This window comes from Elephas maximus, chromosome 9 (genome assembly GCF_024166365.1).
Source record: "Elephas maximus indicus isolate mEleMax1 chromosome 9, mEleMax1 primary haplotype, whole genome shotgun sequence".
NCBI lineage: Eukaryota > Metazoa > Chordata > Mammalia > Proboscidea > Elephantidae > Elephas > Elephas maximus.
In genome coordinates, this window is record NC_064827.1 from 117,925,946 (window position 1) to 117,946,874 (window position 20,929).

A 20,929-nucleotide genomic window follows, 5' to 3' on the forward strand; every position below is an offset into this window, starting at 1 on the left:
TACATACAAGCTTACAGTACATAACATACACAGATAAAAAAATAAAAACATCATAAAAATTTACTCTGACCGTGAAGAAGAGTTGACGACAGCGTTTTTGTCAGTTGTGGTAATAACTACACTTGTGGAAGGTGCTGGGTCATTTGGATTATCCCTGGGGATGGCGACAGTGTTTCTAGTCAGAAAATTAGTGAGAGCTGTCTGTATGGTCCTTTTCTTTTTTTCTTCATATGTTTTGTGGTAACATCCCACTGCTCCCGAATCTGCCTGTTGACTTTCGCAAAGACATCAGCATTCGGGTTCGTGTGTTCAAGCAACTAAAACCACTGATTTAGTTCAGAAAACTACATCTAAACGAACAGTAAATCACAAAATTGAACATCTGTGTGTGAGCATTTGAGAACGATAACACCAGCATATTACGCACTGCAAGGTTGTATGTAGTACGTACTGTTAATGATAAAATGTACAGCAACAACAACAAAAGAATGGTCATAAGCTCGAGTCACAGTAACTTGAATACATCGTAAGGTGGTGACTACCTGTAGAGTAATACAATGAGGTCGAATGTGGTTGCTTGTCTTACTTCTGTTGGTAGTTCTCATCACTGACCCCCCACCCCAAACACCCAGAGGAATAAAACAAAAAAAAAAAAAACTCAGAGCTGGTGAGTTGATTCCGACTCATAGATACCCTATAGGACCGAGTAGAACTGTCCCATAGGGTTTCCAAGGAGCGGCTGATGAATTTGAACTGCTGACCTTCTGGTTGCTGAAAATCAGGAAGCTTTGACTTCACTCTTCAAGCCCTTTCTCCACCTGCCTGGAACCTGTCACAGCTCCACTCCACCATCAGGCCCACGCTGACATCTTCCTAGAAGCCTCGCTAAGTATCCACAGTCTGATTAATTTGCTCCAAATGTCTCCGGTATTTATGCTCCATCTACTCATGCTAGTCTACAACTGCTTGCCTCTTCCGTAATGTTCTAGGATGTAATACTGGATACAGCACCACTTGGGTAATCGGGACAGATCCTTCACCCTACTGTTGAGTGGCTTCCTAATCACCAGGAGGAGCTAAAGAGTTATTTTCTAAGCTGGTATCACAGATATATTTTACACTTCTGATTTCCAAGTTACACGGTAATAAAAAATGATGGACAAATACGATACAGACACAATCTGCAATATTCCAAGGACTTAGAGGATCACTAGGTTTCAAATTTCAGAATAAAGAACAAGTTTCCAGGTTCAGAGACTTCCTCCATTATCATTGCCTGTCATGAATTTCATGTCGCCCTTCTCTAAGACACATCCACTACCCATCCTACCACAGCTTTGGAATTCAATGACATTATGCAAAATGCAGAAGAATGTGGCATTAAATCTTGGAGAACCTGGCGGGGGAGGGGGGGGCCTGTGCAGGTCAGCTCTGGATGTCTGGGAACTAGCTGCATTTGTGACCTGAAAACGAAGGTGACTGATTTACGGATAGCATTTTGATTTTATCTAATAGAAGTTTCCAAAGCTAAAATGAGTTGGCATAATGAAAATTAGAAAAATGGAAGATAGAAATTAAAATCTAGATTGATTTTTATTAAGGTAATCACCTACTTGGAATAAATTTGTCTCCTGGAGGGGACTCCCTCAAAAGCCATGCACAGATGTGCTTCTTGAATTGGTGAGTGGCTGGGAAGGTGGGGCTGGGAAGGCCTCAGAGCCCATATGGCTACACGGTCAGGGCCTTGTCGGCAAACCTACACTTGGACAGAGCAACTACAAACAACCAGACCGTGGCCTGAACCGTGACAGTGTCCTTGGAGAATAGTATGAACCGAGAAGCTTTTGAAAGAAAACACGGTAATTGATACACTATTTTTAAAATATCACTCTTTTGGGTGCTTATGACATTAACTGTGAGAGCAGAGAAGGTGGAAAGGGTGAGTTAGGAGATAGATATTCTGCTGATAACTGCGGGGGATGGTGATCTTACCTGGAGATTTAAGTCACTCTTTTTATTTTGGAGTCTGCTTCAAAATTTCTTTTTAAAAAGAAAAATTATACATTTGCTCGTCATAGGAAAAAGAAGTGGAAAGCGATGAAAGGCACGTAACCCAGCTCCTGCATAGTCCAAACAGAACAAGAAGGGGACCACACTGAGCAAAGGTCCTTCCCCACCTGCCATATTCCCTATTCGGGGGTCTTTGCCATACTGGTTGTGAATATGGCTTCCATCGCAAAGGAGGCACTGCTTCCTCCGGCTATTTATCTTTAAACATGGTGTATGCATGCCACGTTGCTTTACAGTATTCAGCGCAACGACTTAAGCGCTCATGGCTCGGTCCTCTTTCATTTCTTTACATCTTTTGTAGACAAGGCAATGTGGGGGGAGACGATAACCGCATCCAACTAGGGGCAAAAATGACGCTAACGAGCTACTCGCTTACAAAATCACCGGAAGAGAAAGAACCACCAGTCGTCTCGGGCGCACAGTAGACGCCGCGCTCGGTGAACCCCGAGCCAGACGCCAGCGGGCATAACAGCCGGGAGCCGCGCGAGCCATGAACCCATACCCCCTCCGAGGAAAGGCAGGGCCCGCGGCGGACACCTCTCCGCGTGGCCAGGTGGCAGATGGACCTCTGCATACCTCTTTCCCCAGTCGTGTTACGCAACAACTTTGCAGCCGTAATCTTCGCCCTAATTGTGCAGGGGGCGGCGTTTGGGCGCTGCGCTTTCTCGCCGCTGCTGCTGTCGGCCGCCGCTCTCCGGGGAGAGGCGCGGGGTACTTTAATTGCTGCCTACGCAGCTCTGCGAGGCTCGGACACGCCCGCCACCCACGCTGCACGCCCGCAGTGCTGGCGACTCGCCACCCCCGCCACGTCCCTCCCGTGCGACCACCCCAAAGTGGAGGGGTCCTACCGGGGGGGTGCGGCCAGGGCGAGGGGCAGATCAGGCTGGGCCCGCGCCCCGCAGGTCCTGGTCACGCCTGGGTAGCCGCAGCCCCCGACCCTCCGTCTCGTGCTCGGTCGGCAACAGGTAGCCCGGCCGGCTGCGCTCTCGGGAGCCAAATGCCGCCGAGGGGCCCGCGCGCCTTTGCAAACGAACGAGTGAGGGTGGCCGGGCGCAGAGACCCCCCGGCGACCGGGAGAGAGAAAGGGAGGCAGGAGCGAGGCGGCGAGGTGGGGGGCTCCGGTCGCAGGCGGCCCCTCCCCCAGACTCGCTCGGGTCCTGTCAGTACCGCCGCTCGTTGCGCAACCCTCGAACGGTCGCTGGTCCCTCCCGGCGATCGGGCGGCGGCGGCAGCGAGGACGCAGAGGAACGCGGGCTGGTAGTGGCGCCGCCGTGGAGGGGGAGGGGAGCCGGGCGCGGGGCGGAGCTCGAGCGGCGCCCGCCCCGCCCCGCCCCGCCCCGCCCCGCCCCTGCCGGCCGCGGCCATTGGCAGCGAGTCGGGGGCGGGCGCGGGCGCGGCCATTGGGGCCGCAGCCGCCCGTCACGGTGGGGCTGGCGGGCGGCGACGTAGTGAGGCGCTCGGAACTGACCTACTAACACACATCTCTCGGCGCGGCCGCGGCGCCGGGGACCCGGCGCGCCCGCCCGCCAGCCTCCCGCGCCGCGCCCTTGCCGCTGCCCACCCCGTGGCCCGAGGCCTCGGCGGCCCGGCCCGCTGGCCCCGAGGGTGCGCCCGAGCGCCGCCGGCTCCGCGCCGTCCCGGCCCGCCCGCTCCGCTGCAGGCGGCCCCTTTCTTTCTCCTCGCCGTCCCAGTTCTGCCGGCCCGCGAGAAGGAACAAGGTAACCGCTCCGCCCACCAGCTGGGCCGACGGGGCCCGGGCGCCCTTCCCGCTGCCTCGGGCGCGCGCGGCTGGAAGGGACGCGGGGGGCGCGGCCCGGGGCGCGGGCCCGTGTGCGGCCCCGCGGCGGCGTGTGTGCGGGACTATTCATTATATAAACTTTTGGTGCCTTGTCAGGATGGAAATCGCCACCTTAAGGTGGCTGCTTTGATTGCAGCGCACTCGCGCCGGCACGTCGGCTCTGCTTGTTTGCTTTTTCCCTCCGTTGCTGTTGCATAATGTCTCCTTATTTAAGGAAAATTGATGTTTTGATAGAGAAAAGCGCCGGGGAGGCGGCTCTGAGGCTGAGCCATCTCCAAACGGGAAGGGAAATGCTTTCTGGCTCTCCTTTCTTTCCCCTTCAGTAGTGCTGGCGGAGCGGGGTGGGGAGAGCTCAGAGGGGTTGAGTAATGGGGAATAGACTTGATTTGCTTGTTGAGAGAGACGGTTTGTAGTGTGAATGGTGACGGCATTCGGAGAATGCCTGCGCGGCGTTTGTTTGTGTCAGGGGTTCTGTCTTCACAAACGTTTTCCACCCTGTTTGTCGTCAGCGTGTTTTACAAGCCCTGGGGAAGGTTTGTGGGATTTGTTCTTTCATACATTGCATAATCAGCCCATGGTGAAATGCTGGCAAGGATTTGAGGCTGATGTGTGAGTGTGCGTGTACGTGTGTAATGATTTGGTAATTTTAGCGCAGCGTTAGGCATTAGATCATTATTTACACCAATGTCCTAATTAAATAAGATGGGTTTTTAAACAGTCCTACACAACATAAAAGAAAGGATCCCTTGGGTTGAATTCTGGTATTGAGCAATACAGAGGTTCCGTCCCTTACATGTTCTGAGCTATTATTTTTTAATCTGGGACAAACCATTGTGACGTTTACCTCCCCCCCTTCCTAATTTTAATGCATTCCGTTCCATCAGCCCTTTTTCTCACCTTAATGTCATTGCTTTTTTCAGACCCAAGACAGATCACATAATAGTTCCTGGAAATGTTGCATTATGTAACTGCCGAATTTGCTGGCAATGAGCATAGGAAGAGGGAGCTAATTACGTGATTTTATAATCTTGCTACAAAGAAAGTAGGACAATCTCAGCCTTTAAAAATGTCACTGTAACCGTTCTACCCCTCACCCCCCTCCACCCCCGAAGATGTTTAAACCGGAAAGTAGACAGCCGGGTAAGCACTGAGTTTGCTCTTGCTGCGGAGTGTGTCTTTTATCCTAAATGAAACGTGCGTGCTTCTAAATTTAGCCCCCACTAACACATTTTAACAATTGGGGCCTCGCAGTTCTATTTCTGGTGTTTTTCTCCCAGGCTGTGCGCAAATTCAAGTTCAAGGCCATTTGCTGTAGTTTTTAACTCCACGCCTTCGGAGACCTTTTGATAAGATTGTATTTTTAGGAAGGCATTTCACCGAGCCCGGTGATTTGCTGTGTGCTGACTCCCATTTATCGTTTTAAAGGACGCTTGCGGAAACTGCTCTTCTCTGAGAACACCAGGGCATGGCCAAGTGTCGTTTTCTGCTCTTGGCTTTTGTAAATAACAACAGTGAATGAGGTCAAAAGTATTTATTTCACCTCGTAATTTTTTTCCCAGACCAGGTATGATTTATGGGAAACAGATATAGCTCAGTAGACTGTATTTTTGTCTGGGTAGCCTGGTTTTTATTAAATCATGTCAGGATATATGAATATGAATCTATATATGTATCCCAGATGTTAAATATCTTTCTGGACTAACTACGCGTGAATATAGAAATATGATGATGTGTAAATGACAGAATTTTTTCTAATAGAACAAATAAAGTGCGGGTTTTTTTGGGAGGGTATTTCAGAGATTCACTTTTAAAACAAATTACTCCTATGGAGTTGTTTTCCAAGAAACTCAATAATGCTGTGGTGTGACCCCCGCCCTCCTCCTCGTCAGACCCCGACCTACTTTGCGAGCTTGGGGCTGCGAGCCCCGGGCCTGTAAGGGTCCGCGTAGCGCCACCTTCCGATCGCCACCTCCATCTTCGAGTCGGTGCTGTCCCCGGCGCGCCCCTCCCGCCCGGCGGGCCTGTGGGGTCCGTGGGAAGCCGCGGCTGGGACTGGCGGGCTAGGGAAGCGGTCTGGTGGCGGTGGGCAAGGGGGCCTCGCTTGGGAGCCGGGGAGCGCCTCTGGGCGTCGGTCGGCCAGGGGGCTGGACCTTGGCCTGCGCCCCTCCTCCGTCCCCCTCCCCACATTCCTTTGTTCTGGCGCGGGGCTCCTGGCGGCGCCGAGGCCTGGCTGCGCCGCCCACCCGGCGGGAAGCGGGTCTCGCGGCGTCGCCTCGTGTGGGCCGCGCAAGGTCCGGCTGGGGGGCTCCCTGGGGGGCGCAGCCCTGGCACCTCCTGTGGGGTGTGCGCTCCGGGTTCGTCCGCGCGGAGCGGAGGAGAGGAGGAGCCGGAGGGACGGAGAGAGGAGGGAAGGGGAGGAGAAGGGCAGCCCGAGCGTGGAGCAGAGTTGGCTTCTCCGGGCGTCAGCTCAGGTGCTGCGGTCCGTCCTCGGACGGCCACATCCCGGGGCCTGAGCCCACTCTTTTCGCACAGCGAGGCTCTGGACACTGGCAGACACCTTTGTTCTGGAAGTCTTCGGTGCATTTCAGAGCCAAGCGGTTCTCCATTTGTTGAGTTAAAAAAAAAAAAACCACAAGAAAACCGCTGAATCTTAAAAGACCACAGAAATTGGGGGTGAGGGTGCTGAAATATAGATGGTGATGAGAAAGTGAGCCCTCAACTTTACTGTGATCAGTTAAATTGATTTTTTTTTTTAACCTTTGGTTTATGTGCTCAAAGACCCCTGGAGCTCAAAATAAACGAAACAAAAATCGAAACGCCCACATAGATACCAATGTCCCAGTGTGAAACTATATATAGTACTTTTATTCCCCCCAGCCCACCCCCCCCCCCAGATGTTCAGGCCTGGGTTCCTGCGGGTCACTCGGCGTGAATCCGCAGAAGCAGCAGCCTCTGTGCGGTCTGCTCTTTGTTGAAAACGGCCTGAAAACTTGCCTTGCGTGGAATCATACATTGACACCCCGTCCTTAATCACTTTCTTGAGTTACAGGCCACTTTTAGTAGTTAGGAAACACATTTTGGCAAGAAGCAGAGAGGGCAGGCTCTGAGCTCAGAAGAGCCCTAGGTCCCAGGCCCCAGCTTACCACTTGCTACCTTGTGATCCTTGCTGTTCCAATTTCCATTGTCCTCAAGGTAAACTGAGGCAATAAAACCTTTTCAGCTGGGCAGCTGTGAGGGGCTCAATAAGTGCTTCCTGTATCATTGACCAGGACCCAGCATTTTTATTTTTAAATATAGGTATTAACCTTCATTTTTCTCTACCTAAATATCTCTGCAGTAACAGTGAGGATCAAGGTTTGAATTAAACCTATAATTAAAGAGATTTTTGAACTACTTTTTTGTTCTGCTAATGTCTAACTTTTTTTTCTCACAACCGTTTGCCACCACCTTCGATGTTAATTTAAGTTTGAAAGAAATTCTTAAGAGGATTGCACAACCTCCAGCTTCCCAAATTATCAAGTTAATGTTTGAGGGAAACGTTTTAAGGAGCAGAGAGGTGGTGTTGATGACAGCCGGAATAATGTAAAAGGTTCCAAACAGTTCAGCTTTCTTCCAGTTTACTTAACCTTTCTGTGACTCATTTTCTTTGGCCTGGGTAATCTCTGTATCTAAATTCTGTGATCCTGAGATCAGCAGAAGCTGGTTAGAACCCACAGTTCAGCTATCTCACAGAGAATGTTTGTAGCCTATCTACTCAAAAACAGGTTGAGTCCTGTGAAATTGCCAATTTTGGACCATTTTGAATAATACAGGAGAAAACGTCATTTCGTTTAACCTAGCACTTTGCTAAGAACCCTGAAAAGCTAAAATGGCCCAGAACTAATCATTGCTGTTGCCTCAATACTGACGATCCTTTAGAAATGAGTTTGGGACTAATATTTACTCACTGTTACCATCCTGTGCCAGGCACTGTGCTGAGTCCTTTACTCTCATCCCCATTTTACAGATGAGGACATGGAAACCTAGAGAACTCGATGAGCAGCCCAGGGTCACGGAGACTGCAAAGGGGGTGGGCTGAGGGAGCTGTGCTGGTGACCCCCCCCTTCTATCTCCGTCCTTTCCCTGGGCGTCAGTGCTAGCTCACTGCAGGTTTTGAAACAGTTTCCGCTTCTGTGCTAAAGGCTTATCTTCCTGAAGTGCAATTATAACATCACTGTGATGCAACAGCCTGAAAATTAAAGCCCTTTGTTAGAGCCCTGTCAGATGTTGAGCAATGCGCCTGACTCACCACCTGAGTGGATTTTTCTAGTTGACCTTGCCGTGGCCGTGGCAGTCAATTATTAGATGGAAATGTGATTACAGCTGTGGAATGGAAAAGGTGCCGTCATGTTGCCTCGGTTTTATTTTTACCGAGTTAAGATCACACGTACTTCATTATTTCGATTGTAATCCAGATGGCACTGCTCCTGTTAAAAGTTTATTTTTCGTTTGTATTGAGGAATGAGGGCACACTTGGGATTCGCTTCAAAATATGGCAGAAACAATATAATTGAAATTTCCTTTAATATTCGCTTCTGTTTTCGTAAGGTATGTCGTTACTTAACAGGGTTAACACATTGTTTGATATCCTGTTATTTTTCTAAATTATATTTGAGTTGATTTTTATCCAGATTGGACTAGTTATATGAGAGTGTTGAAAGACACTGACCTTTGAACACAGACATTACATAAGAGTTTTTCAGTTTCAAAATGAGTTTTTATTACTACCCCCCTGCAATTATTTCTCAGATTTCTTCACAAATAACTTTCCTGTAGTTCAAAAAAAAAAAAAAAAAATGCTGTTTCTCATATGGTTTTAACTAGAGAGCATAAGGTTGTTCTTATGATGAGAAGACTTAAGTCAGGATTTACTACCTGCCGTTCATTAATGATCTGTGCTTTCAGGGCTCAGTTTCAGTGGGCTCGGAAGGGGCTTTATAAGTCTTTCATTTATCAGAACAGGGCGTCTTTAATTAATTAACTTTCTGGGGATCTTAAACTACAATTAAGTAGCCTTGAAATAAACACTAAAAATAACCCATTTCATCTTTTTCTTTTTTTTTAAATCCACTCTATTCATGAGGCACATAGTAAAGTAAGTAACATGTGTAATCACCTGCTGGGAAAGAAGTTTATGTGAAATTAAAAAGTAGAGCGGAGGAGAATTGGCATAATTCTTCAGTATCATCAGGAGCATTCAAGAACTTGCTGCACCTTACCCTCCCCCACAGCCACCCCTGAACCCAGGCCATTTGGTGCCATCATTCCTCCAGATTGCGTCTATCCCGGTGTTGCTTACCCACTGCAAGATTTCCTGTGACTCTTGGGCTCCCTTCACATCTCACGTTAGTTGCTAGATTGACAGGTTATCTTCTGAAAGTTTGAGAATCAATGGTCTCCATTTGGAAGTGACTGTAGATTTTTAAAAATGTACTGCTACGCTTAAAAAGGTTGAAATGGCAAGTGTTTTGTTACATGTATTTCACCACAATAAAAATAAAAATAAATGCATTGCTATTCCATTCCCCCTGACCCCCAAACTACTCTCGTTATTTATCAAGGACAGTTTTTTCTTGATTTCCCAAGCTGTGTCGGTAAGAGTTTGGACGTGTTAGTGTCTGTACGTTTCCTCCGTGCGGCCTTCAGACACTTTCATCCTGCATTGTAAACACTGGCCTCTTTTCTAACAGAAGTTGTGTTATACCACTTCATACTTCAATTTCTTAAATTACATCAATGCTGTAATACAGCATTGTCACCAAGTATTTAAGTTTGAATCTAATCTTCAAATAGTCCTTTGCTCAGGCTGACAGAGCAAGAAACTCAAAATATTTTCATTTATCATAAAGTTGATCAGGTTTTGATACATTTATTTACAGATAACCCAAATAGAAAAACTGGTCGATTTGTTGCTATTACAAGATACATTTTGGCAAAGTGTGAGAGTCTGTTTGTGTGTTTATATCAAGTATACATTTCTCTCTAACTCTGTGGTGCACTACTTGTGATGGTTAATGTTATGTGTCAACTTGGCTCGGCTGTGATTCTCAGTGGTTTGCCAGTTATGTAATGATGTAGTTTGACAGTTAAGTAATGATATAATTTGGCAGTTGTGTAATGATGTAGTCATCTTCCATTTTGGTGATCTGATGTAATCATCCTCCATCTTGTGATCTGATGTGAGCAGCCAATCAGTTGAAAAAGGAGTTTCCTTGGGGGTGTGATCTGCACCCAGTATGTATAGGTGTTCTGACAAAGCTCACTGCTCTGAGTCCCACATCCGGCTTCTCATCATCTGACCTCCAGTTCCTGGGACTTGAGCCAGCAGCCTGCCATCTGACCTATTGATTCTGGGATTCGCCAGCTTCCGCTGTTCTGTGAGCCAGCAGCCTCCCTTTTGACCTTGTTTACCAGCTTCTGCAGCCCCATGGGCCAGCAGCCTGTTGTCTGACCTGCCAATTTGGGTTTGTCAGCCACTGCAACCACCTGAGTCTGGAGAAGCCTCCAGCCTGACACCTGACCCATGGATTTGGGCCTTGCCAGCCTCCACAATGGTGTGAGCCATTTCCTTGAATAAATCGCTTTATATATATTTATATATACGTACACTTCACTGATTTTTCTTCTCTAGAGAACCCAGCCTAAGACACTACTTATTAGAGGAAGAATTATATCATTGATGTGAGGCATTTAGTCAGAACTTAGAAAGGCTGAATGAAAGTTTTCTTAATTTAAAAAGCCTTTTACTTTTCAGCATAATTAGAAAACCCTTGTGGAAATTCAGAGTTTTTACTGAGTTTTTTCATCTCCCCTTCATTGTACATGAGCATTCTCTTCTTACTCTAACACTGCTCATAGATTTTTTTTTAATCTGTAAAAAAGAATTACAACATTGAAGCAATCATATTATGGATTTTGCCCATAGGAAGAAAATGTAGATTAAACATTTTGCTAGTATTAATTGTTTACATGTATAAAGAGCTATGGATTGAGTGACTAAAGCAGCACTTAGTGCAGACGGGTTACAGTTTAACATAACTTAGGTTTACCTTGAAAAGGCTGTTTTTTCTGTAATGTTATCTGCACTATACCTCTAGGAAAGTAAACAAAACATTGAGAAAGTAGAGGGAAAGTTACACGTTTCTATTAAATGTTCCCCAATCACTGGGCAGATCAAATAGTATATTTCATCCTGTAGTGGCAACATTTTAAAATCAAAATATGGAATAAAAGCAATTTGCAATAAAACTTTTAAAGAGATACTGAATAACAAAATTTTCTCATAATAGATGTTGATGTCTAAACTATTAGTAAGATTGTAGACACTTGAAACAAAATTTTTCTTCTTTTAGTTTTTTTTGTAAAGAGTTTAAATTGTAAAACATTATTTCCCAGACAATGCGTGTATAAATTTCTTAATGAGAAACTAACTTGAATTATAAACTTTCACCTAAAGCACAGTAGAATTAAAAAAAAATCATTTCTCTGAGAGATCACTTACAACAGGCCAGGGAAGAGACAGTCTATCATTATAAACATAAGTAATGAGGTAACTCCCCAAAGATAAATTTTGGCTTAGGATTTAGGTCATAAAGTTTTATTCTTTTAAAGAATTTTCTTAATCAAATTTTAATCTTAGTTAAAAGCAATATTTAGGTCATTTGACTTAAATAAACTTTAAGAAAGTAGGCTTACAAATATAACTCATGCTTGTAAAAATAGTATGCTGTACTGTAAAAAAGCACTAAAGTAAATTTTAATGATATACAGTAACACCTGCAAAAGCTGGAACCTGTGCAAGGTGGAAACCTGCCAGAGAAGGATAACTCAGACATTTTCCGCTATGACGAGTGATAGAAAAGTGGTAAGACTGTACCCCGTCAAGGCGGAAAACTTGTGAGACCCAGAAAAACAAGGCAGTTGTGTGGAGTTCGGCTCTCACAGGCCCCACGGTATAATGATGGTCGCTCTGTATTAGCGATGAGAAAACATGTCAATTGGCCCGTGATGACTCCTGCTTTTAAATTTCTGTTTTTTACTTGGGTTTTTAAGAAGCAGTAATATTATCTAATGAGTATAATGAAGTTAATCATGCTGAATTTGCTAACATAGAGTTGGCATTTTGTGTCAATTATTCACCAAAAAAAAACTGGTGACGAATGTACCACAGCATTAAATGTTGATCTGGAAATATGAGACATAGATGAAGTCATTGCTAAATTAATCGTAAGGGAAAATATTGGAGTTTGAAATGAAGTCATTAGTTCAGCGTAAGTACTGATGTTTTCCGAAGGCATTGTAAACCACCATTGCATCCGCTTTAATTTAAAAGTTCCTTGTTGAGGGACATAAATAAATTCTAGGACCCGTATCTGCCACTACCTGCTGTGTGAGCTTGGGACAATCACTCCGTCTTTATATGTACATACATATATGTGTGTGTAGTATAGATGACACCTTCATAGCTATAATTCTGTTCCTTTTTTTATTTTAGCATAAATGGCATTTCCAGGGGATTCAAATTTTGGCCCAAACCAAACCTGTTACCATTGATTCTTTTCCGACTCATAGCGACCCTATAACGCCGAGTAGAACTGCCTCCATAGGGCTTCCGAGGAGCAGCTGGTGGATTCAAACTTCCAACCTTTTGGTTGGCAGCCATGGCTTCTAACCACTACGCCACCAGGATTCCAGAATTTTAGCAGAAGTATGAAAATTAGTGGAATGATTTATTAATTCACTAAGTAGTCTTAGGAAGCTGAAAAAAATTCTAGGTGGTACCTTGTTGGTGTAAAGAAGTATGACTGTATCTCAAAGTGCTTACTGACCCCAAAGTAACATATTAAATGGGTGTCTGCTACTCAGAAAGAGGAATAACACAGAAGAGAATCTGTATGTAAATGAAGATGCCCTGCCCTGGTGCCCACTAGAACAATCCTGTGAAAGCCAGGTGAGGGTACTGTCCGGGGAGTCGGATTGGGGCCAGGGCTGGGCTGGAATCTTAACTGTGTGACTGAGCAAGTAGCTTCTTTGAGCCTTAGTTTTCTCATCGGAGAATGATTGTTGTGAAGATTAATAAAATAACTCAGGTCAGGTGCACAATGCCTGTTAGATAATAAGGGCTCAATGATAGACACAGACAGCTGCCATCAGTTCGACCCCTGCTCATGGTGACTTTATGTACAAAAGGACAAAACGTTGCCTGGTCCTGCATCATCCCCACAACTGCCCGCACGGTCGAGTCCATCCTCGTGGCTATTGTGCCAATCCATCTCACTGAGGGTCTCCTTCACCCTCACTGGCCCTCTGCCAGACATGATATCCTTCTCCAGCAATTGATCTCTTCTCATGACATGCCCATGAGGTGTACTTTCACTTGTTTTCAGAAGTAGATCAGCGGGCATTTTTTCCTAGTCTGTCTTAGTTTGGGAGCTCTGCTGAAACCTATTGCCATGGGTAGCCCTGCTGGTATTTGAAATATCAGTGGCTTAGTGTCCAGCATCATAGCAACACCCAAGGCACCACAGTAAGACAGACTGACAAACAAGTGGCAGAGGACTCAAAAAATGGCAGCTGTTATTGTTTTTGTCATTATTACTGTACCAAGAGAAAAGCAGTGCTGCTGGAAACCATTGATCTATATGACACCCCTGTGTTGGTGTCTCTCCTTGCACGTGCCTCACTTACCACTATTCTCATGTGTAAAAATGATGTGGTGTCAGACCTCCCTGTCTGACTTCAGGAGGAGGGAGGAGAATCATCATCAACATCAGCCCAAAGCTGATTCCTATGAGTGGAGGTCAGACATACCTCATACCTCCTCTCTCCAACCTTTCGACCAGTTCTGACACCAGCCCTCCTTCCCACGGCACTCTCTACTTCTCTCTTGACTTCAATAATTCTTGGCAATGGCCACACAGTAACAGGGTATAACTCGGGATCAGGATCAGGAAGCATGTAGGCAAAGTCTCCCTTCTTTGGCACAGGACAGCTCTCTCTCAGCTCCTCTTAGCTGTGTAGGCCTCCTCTCGGCCTCCTGAACACAGGCCCCCCTCAGCCCCCTCAGAACAGGCCTCCTCTTGGCCTCTCGAGGACAGTCTCGCCTTGGCCATCTGAGAACAGGCCCCCTCTCAGCACCATGAGGACAGGCACCTCTCGCCCCCCCACCCCCAGGACTGGAACCTCTTGTGCCCCTGAGGATAGGCCTCCTGTCATTCCCCTCAGGACAGGCCTTTTCTCAGTCCCCTCAGGACAGGCCTCCTCTCAGCCTCCTCAGGACAGGCCTCCTCTCAGTCCTCTCGGGGCAGGCCTCCTCTCAGTCCCCTCAGGACAGGCTCCTCTCAACCCCCTCAGGACAGACTCCTCACAGCCCCCTCAGGACAGGCCTTCTCTCTGGGCCCATTGCCCTCAGCCCTCAGTCTGGCCCCTGCCCTGTTCAGGCAAGTGTTACAAAGCTATTTAGCTTTGCCAGCAAGTGCCCAGAGGCACTCCACTCACCAGAAAGCATCCTGCCCAAAGGCACTGAGATCTCTTGTTCCATAGGTCGTCATACCCCCCTGTAGCTGTCTTGCCCTGTGGCCTCCTGGTTCTGCTACCATCATTTTTCTGCCACTGAACTCTGCTGTGCTTGCTGCTGCTTCTCACTGTCTCACACGGTCACCCCTGTTACAGCTCTCTCGGTCCACTGGGTCTAGGAGGTTCTCAGCACAGGAACCCTGGGTTCAAAAGATAAGCTCCACTCCTGGCTCTTCTTCTTGATGGGTAGTGAGGTCTGTCTCCTCCCCCCGTCGCCCCTCCTCCCCCCAGCTGTGGGATTGGTTCTTTTTAAACCTAGCGGGATGGCAAAACAGACCAATCCCCTACAAGGGTTCCATGTGACCTTATTAGCATAGTCTCATCCCCTACAAGGGTTCCATGTACCTTATTTGCAGTATTAGCAGGCTGTCCAATCCCCTTCCTGGGCCCTAAGTGCCTTATTTGCATAGTCCATCCATTCATTTTTGTGGGAGTTACAAGACCATGACTAGAAGGACCATATTAAAGCAGTTGACTTTACCACACCATGTTTGTCTCCCACCCTAGATGGGGAGTTCTTAGAGCCTTCAGAATTTGGTTTTCCCTGCTCCTTTATGTGCACCCAGTCTAGCTCAGTGCTCGATACACAGTTGGTGTGCCATGTGTATTGAATCCATTGATGAATTAGAAACACTTTCTCTGTTAATAAGTGAAATATCTTCCTTAAAATTTACACAATAATACTGACTTAAAAAAAAAGTATCAAAAGTTTTTTGGTCACAAAACTCTTAGATAAACGACTGACTACCAATCAGATGCTGAGCACCTAATCTCTTTAGCTTGTTGCCAGAAAGATATATATATCCATTAATTCCCGCCCTGAAACATTTGCAGTCTAGTTGGGACATATAAGACAAACACGTAGAAAGATACACGGCATACAAAATCAGCATCTTGCTCTACATTATTTCACAATGCTGATACACTCCATTGCAACACTGCTAGATTATTTGATAAATAATATTACAGAAAATATCATAGGCCAGTTATGTGGTGATTTGCCAGTGGAGTTCTAGAGACAATACATTCTGTGCTTGCAGATAAGGAAAGAATCTCAGATTTACAGTACAGGGAGTGAAATTCAAAATTCTTCTTCCTAAAAGAAGATTAATTAAAAAGAAACAAGGTTTTCTGTAGGTTTTGAATGTACCAACAGAGTTGCAGAGATGGTAAAGTGGATATATAGCGCTTAGTCACCTAGGAGAAATAGGTTACAGGAACTTTAAGACAAGTGGAATATTTAAGTTAAGTGGAAGTGGAAGTAGAATTATTTTCCCTATGCTACGTGACCACGGTTGCCTCATCCAGCACCCCCATACCCCACAGACACACGCACGTGGTGTACACCTTCAAACCAGGAAGTTCACTTGATGTGGGTAGAAATAACGAAACATTTAGGAAGAGCGACTAGAACAGACAGAATGGTAGGGCATTTCCAAGGCATGAGTGTAAAACTAGGGGAGCCAAAAACATGGAAGGGGCAAATAATAGTTCATGGAAGAAAAAGAAAACACCTGGAATAATCGTGTGTAAGGGACCATAAGAGTCCCTGGGTGGTGGTGCAAACAGTTAACACATGCAGCTGCTAAATAAAAGGTTGATGGTTCAAGTCCACTCAGAGGTACTTAGGAAGAAGGCTTGGCACACCTGGGGTTGCCATAAGTCGGAGTCACCTCGACGGCAACTGGTACTGGAGAAGGGACCATATGATATTAAAAAAATAATAAGAGAAAAGGTAGAATCTGAGATCGAGTGGAGACCTGGGGAGACACTGCAAGGGTCAGTGTAATTGTTTTCATTCAGCGGGAGTCCTGACTCTGCGCTTCAACACTCATTTACTTCAGGTGTGGGATCTATCAGAATTACTGAATAGAAATCTTTAATGGGAAAGAAGTCATTCAGTATGTAGAGAAAAATGAGTTTTCATGTTAGAAGACAATCTAAATGGAAATACAGGAAATAGATTTGCTTTGCTAAGTGATAACTAGAAAGACTTCTTTTCTAAAATATCATTGTCTACTGTGTGAGAGGCTCTTTTCCATTCATTTCCCGTTAAAGTTTTGTCATCAAAAACCAAACAGAAACTTGGTATTAATAATCACAGATTTCGGTAAGTTGTGACCAGCTGTTCCCTTAACTGTTTTGGCTTAGTTTGATGGAGAGGAACATGGCATGAAACCTTATTCGTTATGATCCTGTAAATTACTGAATCATTTCTTCTATTCCTTCTGGAAAAGACAAGAGAATCTGGCAGGCTTTTCCAGCTGATAAGATTAAACTTCACTTCATTAGTCATTATAAAACTATGCAGAAGAAAGAAGTATCAACTTAAAACAAGGCAGGACAGAATGTCACTGTACACAAAGTCCTGAGTGAAGAGTTATCTCATCACGTCTACTTTTATGAAGCAGATCCAAAATCCGCCGCGAAGATCGTTATTGGAACGTGAAATGGATTTATTATCTAACGTCAAACTAAATGTGAAGCCAAATTTCAGATTATAAATATTTCATCAGTAGAAGAGGAAGCTAGTAGATGGTTCTATTTTTGAGTTCTCATATTTTCTTTGAAACTCATCACTAAAAATGAAAGAAATTCTTTCCATAATTATATTCTCTCAGTTTAAAATGAATTTTAGTTTTCAAGAATGCACTGTACTTAAAAAAAAAAAAAACCTTCGACTAGTAGCTGTTTATTTTACTCCAAAGTTACTGGATAACTGAAATCTATTATGACAGAATTTTCAGGACCACAAAAAGCATTTTAGATGCTTCAATCTTAAATGAGCATTTGCTAAACCAATTTGAAGGAACCAGGAAAAAAAAAAGAATCTGATAGCACAGATGCTTCGGAAGAGATGGCTTTATTTAGAAGAATCCCTTTCATTTGGGTGTGGCAAGTCCCATGGTGGAATAAGCTGGGATATAAGCCCATGTCACTTAGTCAGGGGTGGGGTAGACATATTTATGTCTGCATTAAGGGTCAGATTAAAAATACTACAACAACTACTCAGTCGTGTATGTGGCTTTTAGTTTTTGTGGCGATAAAAATTTAGCTTCGTTTGTATTTCATATACAGTGATTGACAAATCCATTTACTGGTGTTAAAGGAGTTTACTTGGTAAAGTTATTTTTAGGAGGTGAGCTTGTTTGCAGTGATAAGATGTTATCTAAAATTATTCAGAAGCATCACAATATGCAAGAATTATTTAAAAATTTACCAACCATAGGCAATCTGTCATTTCCTTCCTGTAATGCCCCATCCATACATCCAGGCCCAACCATTTCTCCTTTTTAAATCCAGCCTTCCTGTCCTTCTCCCATGGCAGGTACTTTTCTATCACTCTCCTGAACCACGCAGCCCTCTGGCTGATATATCTCACTTGGCATTTGTCTTTTACAACTTTAATAGTATAGAAATTTGGGTACTCATTTCCTCCTCAAGATTGTAACCTCCTTGAAGGCAAGAACTGTGTCTTTTTGATACCTGTATACCCTAAATGCTTAGCATCATCCCTTGTACGTAATTGGTTATCAATATTTATCAAGTGGATAACTGCGTCTTTTAATGTGTTGCAGATAACCCAGAAGACACCTACTCCATTCAGCAAGAGGAGCCTGAGAGATTTATCCAGGACTGTAGAACCGAAAGGAAGAATATGGATGGATTTTGAACCACAGTTTTTAAAGAGTTTGAGAATACTGGGAAATAATTTGCTCTCCCATACCATACATATAGGTAAAGGTGGGTTCTGATGCAGCTGAGAAAAATGCAGAGCGTCAAAAAGGAGCAGGCATCGATTGAAACTAGTAGCAATGTAGACAAGATGATGGTGCTTAATTCTGCTCTAACTGAAGTATCTGAAGACTTGACAACAGGGGAAGACCTCCTACTGAACGAAGGGAGTGTGGGGAAAAACAAATCTTCAGCATGCCGGAGAAAGCGGGAGTTCATTCCTGACGAAAAGAAAGATGCCATGTATTGGGAAAAAAGGCGGAAAAACAACGAAGCTGCCAAAAGATCTCGCGAGAAGCGTCGACTGAATGACCTGGTTTTAGAGAACAAACTAATTGCACTGGGAGAGGAAAATGCCACTTTAAAAGCTGAACTGCTTTCACTAAAATTAAAGTTTGGTTTAATTAGCTCCACAGCATATGCTCAAGAGATTCAGAAACTCAGTAATTCTACAGCTGTGTACTTTCAAGACTACCCACCTTCCAAATCTAACGTTAGCTCGTTTGTGGATGAGCACGAACGCTCAATGGTGACAAGCAGCTGTATTTCTGTCATTAAGCACTCTCCACAGAGCTCTCTGTCCGACGTTTCAGAGGTGTCCTCAGTAGAACACACTCAGGAGAGTCCTGTTCAGAATAGCTGCAGAAGTCCTGAAAACAAATTCCAGATCATAAAACAAGAGCCAGTGGAGCTGGAGAACTATACGAGAGAGCCAAGAGATGACAGAGGCTCCTATCCAACATCCATCTATCAAAACTACATAGGAAATTCTTTCCCTGGCTACTCACACTCTCCGCCTCTGTTACAAGTCAATCGCTCCTCCAGTAACTCTCCAAGAACATCGGAGACCGATGATGGCGTGGTAGGAAAGGCATCCGATGGAGAAGACGAACAGCAGGTTCCCAAGGGCCCGATCCACTCTCCAGTTGAACTTAAACGTGGACATGTGACAGTGGTTAAAGTCCCAGAAGTGAATTCCTCTGCATTGCCACACAAGCTTCGGATCAAAGCCAAAGCCATGCAGATAAAAGTAGAAGCGCTAGATGGTGAATTTGATGCCACGCAAAAACTGTCCTCACCCATTGACATGACATCAAAAAGACACTTTGAACTTGAAAAGCATAACGCCCCAAACATGGTACATTCTGCTCTCACTCCTTTCTCAGTGCAGGTGACAAACATCCAAGATTGGTCCCTCAAATCAGAACACTGGCATCAAAAAGAACTTAGTGGCAAGACCCAGAATGGCTTCAGATCTGGAGTGGTTGACATTAAAGACAGTGTCTACAAAGTTTCTGACCCAGAGAATTTGTACTTGAAGCAGGGGATAGCAAACTTATCTGCAGAGGTTGCCTCGCTTAAGAGACTTATAAGCACACAACAGATCTCTGCGTCAGACTCCGGGTGAACTACTACTGAGTGATGTCTGCCGTTTAGGACGATGTCATTTGCAGTCGATGAGTATGTTTGTATTCTGAGTTTTCACTGGACCTGTGATGTCATTTCACTGTAATGTTCACATCTTGTCTGTTTGGTGTCTTTTCGTGCACAAATTATTATGAGGATTAGATTGTGTTCTCACTATGCCTTGTGTATAGTCAAATAGTCCATACAAAGGCTGTATATATTGAACATTATTTTTGTTGTTCTACTATAAAATGTGCAAGTTACCAGATTCAATAAAGGATTGGTGACAACACAGAACTTCTGCCCATTTGCACTTGATCCTATAGAAAGAAAAAGCAATTTAAGTTACCAAAGTAGATTTTAAGGAATTCTACCTTTTACTTATTTGGGGGAGTTTTCTCTTCTAAATATGGGAAAGCTGAAGTGGAAGTTTAGCAAATAATTTGTTATTCCTCTAGTTTCACTAGGCTATAAAAAGTTTTTTTAAAAAAACTAATAAAAGAAAAAATATAACAATGAGTTTTCTTGCATTTGAGACTAGTTTATTAAATGTCTCTCCATCGTATAGTTTTAAAGTAGATTTTCTCTATACATTTTTTTTAAGTAGAGAAATCCAAGTTGACTGGCACACAGCCTTGCTTTAGTCATCTCTCTTTTAGTCATGACACATGGATGTGGAGAGTTGAGTCACTGACGTACTTTATTAGATTAGAGGTGGTTTTAAAAGAGTGGATAAAGACTAAGTACGAAGGCATTTTTATGTTATTGTAAATTTTAGCAGTTCTAGAGAATAACAATCTAGAGAATGAAGCTTGTGAAACGCTGTTTTTAATTGAATTTCCAAAATGTCAAAGAATACATTACTACATCTACAGTCTGAATATATACAATGGTTTATATTTTTAATATTTAATGATGAATATAAATAATGGCTCTATCTTCAGGAAGGAGCCCTGGTGGTGCAGTGGTTAAGCTCTCAGCTGCAAACTGAGGGAGTCAGCGGTTTGAAGCCACCAGTCAGTCTCTCTACGGGAGAGAAGACCTGGCAATCTACTCCTGTAACGATTACAGCCTAGGGAACCCTACGGGGCAGTTCTGTTCTGTCATATAGGGCTGTTGTGAGTTGTAATCCACTTGATGGCATGTAACAACAACAACAACATATCTTCAGGTATTAGTTCAGAAACTACAGTGGTGGTGATGGTGGCTGCTGAGTCAGCCCCCGACTTACCGTGATCCCTGCACAGCAGAGTGAAACACCGCTCAGTCCTGCGCCATCTCCGTGATCACTGGAGATCAGACCAT

General features: G+C 44.7%; 1 protein-coding gene across 1 annotated transcript; it reads left to right on the top strand.

Moving 5' to 3' along the window:
- The first annotated feature begins 3,565 nt into the window (after window positions 1–3,565).
- NFIL3 (nuclear factor, interleukin 3 regulated) lies at window positions 3,566–19,921 on the top strand. Its single transcript, XM_049895733.1, has 2 exons — window positions 3,566–3,788; window positions 18,061–19,921. Exon 2 carries the CDS (start codon window positions 18,237–18,239, stop codon window positions 19,623–19,625), a length of 1,389 nt encoding a protein of 462 aa, XP_049751690.1. The 5' UTR covers window positions 3,566–3,788; window positions 18,061–18,236; the 3' UTR covers window positions 19,626–19,921.
- The last annotated feature ends 1,008 nt before the right edge of the window (window positions 19,922–20,929 follow it).

Bases quoted from the DNA above. Each gene is read 5' to 3' on its own strand.
- NFIL3 (XM_049895733.1), top strand. From the start codon at position 18,237: ATGCAGCTGAGAAAAATGCAGAGCGTCAAAAAGGAGCAGGCATCGATT.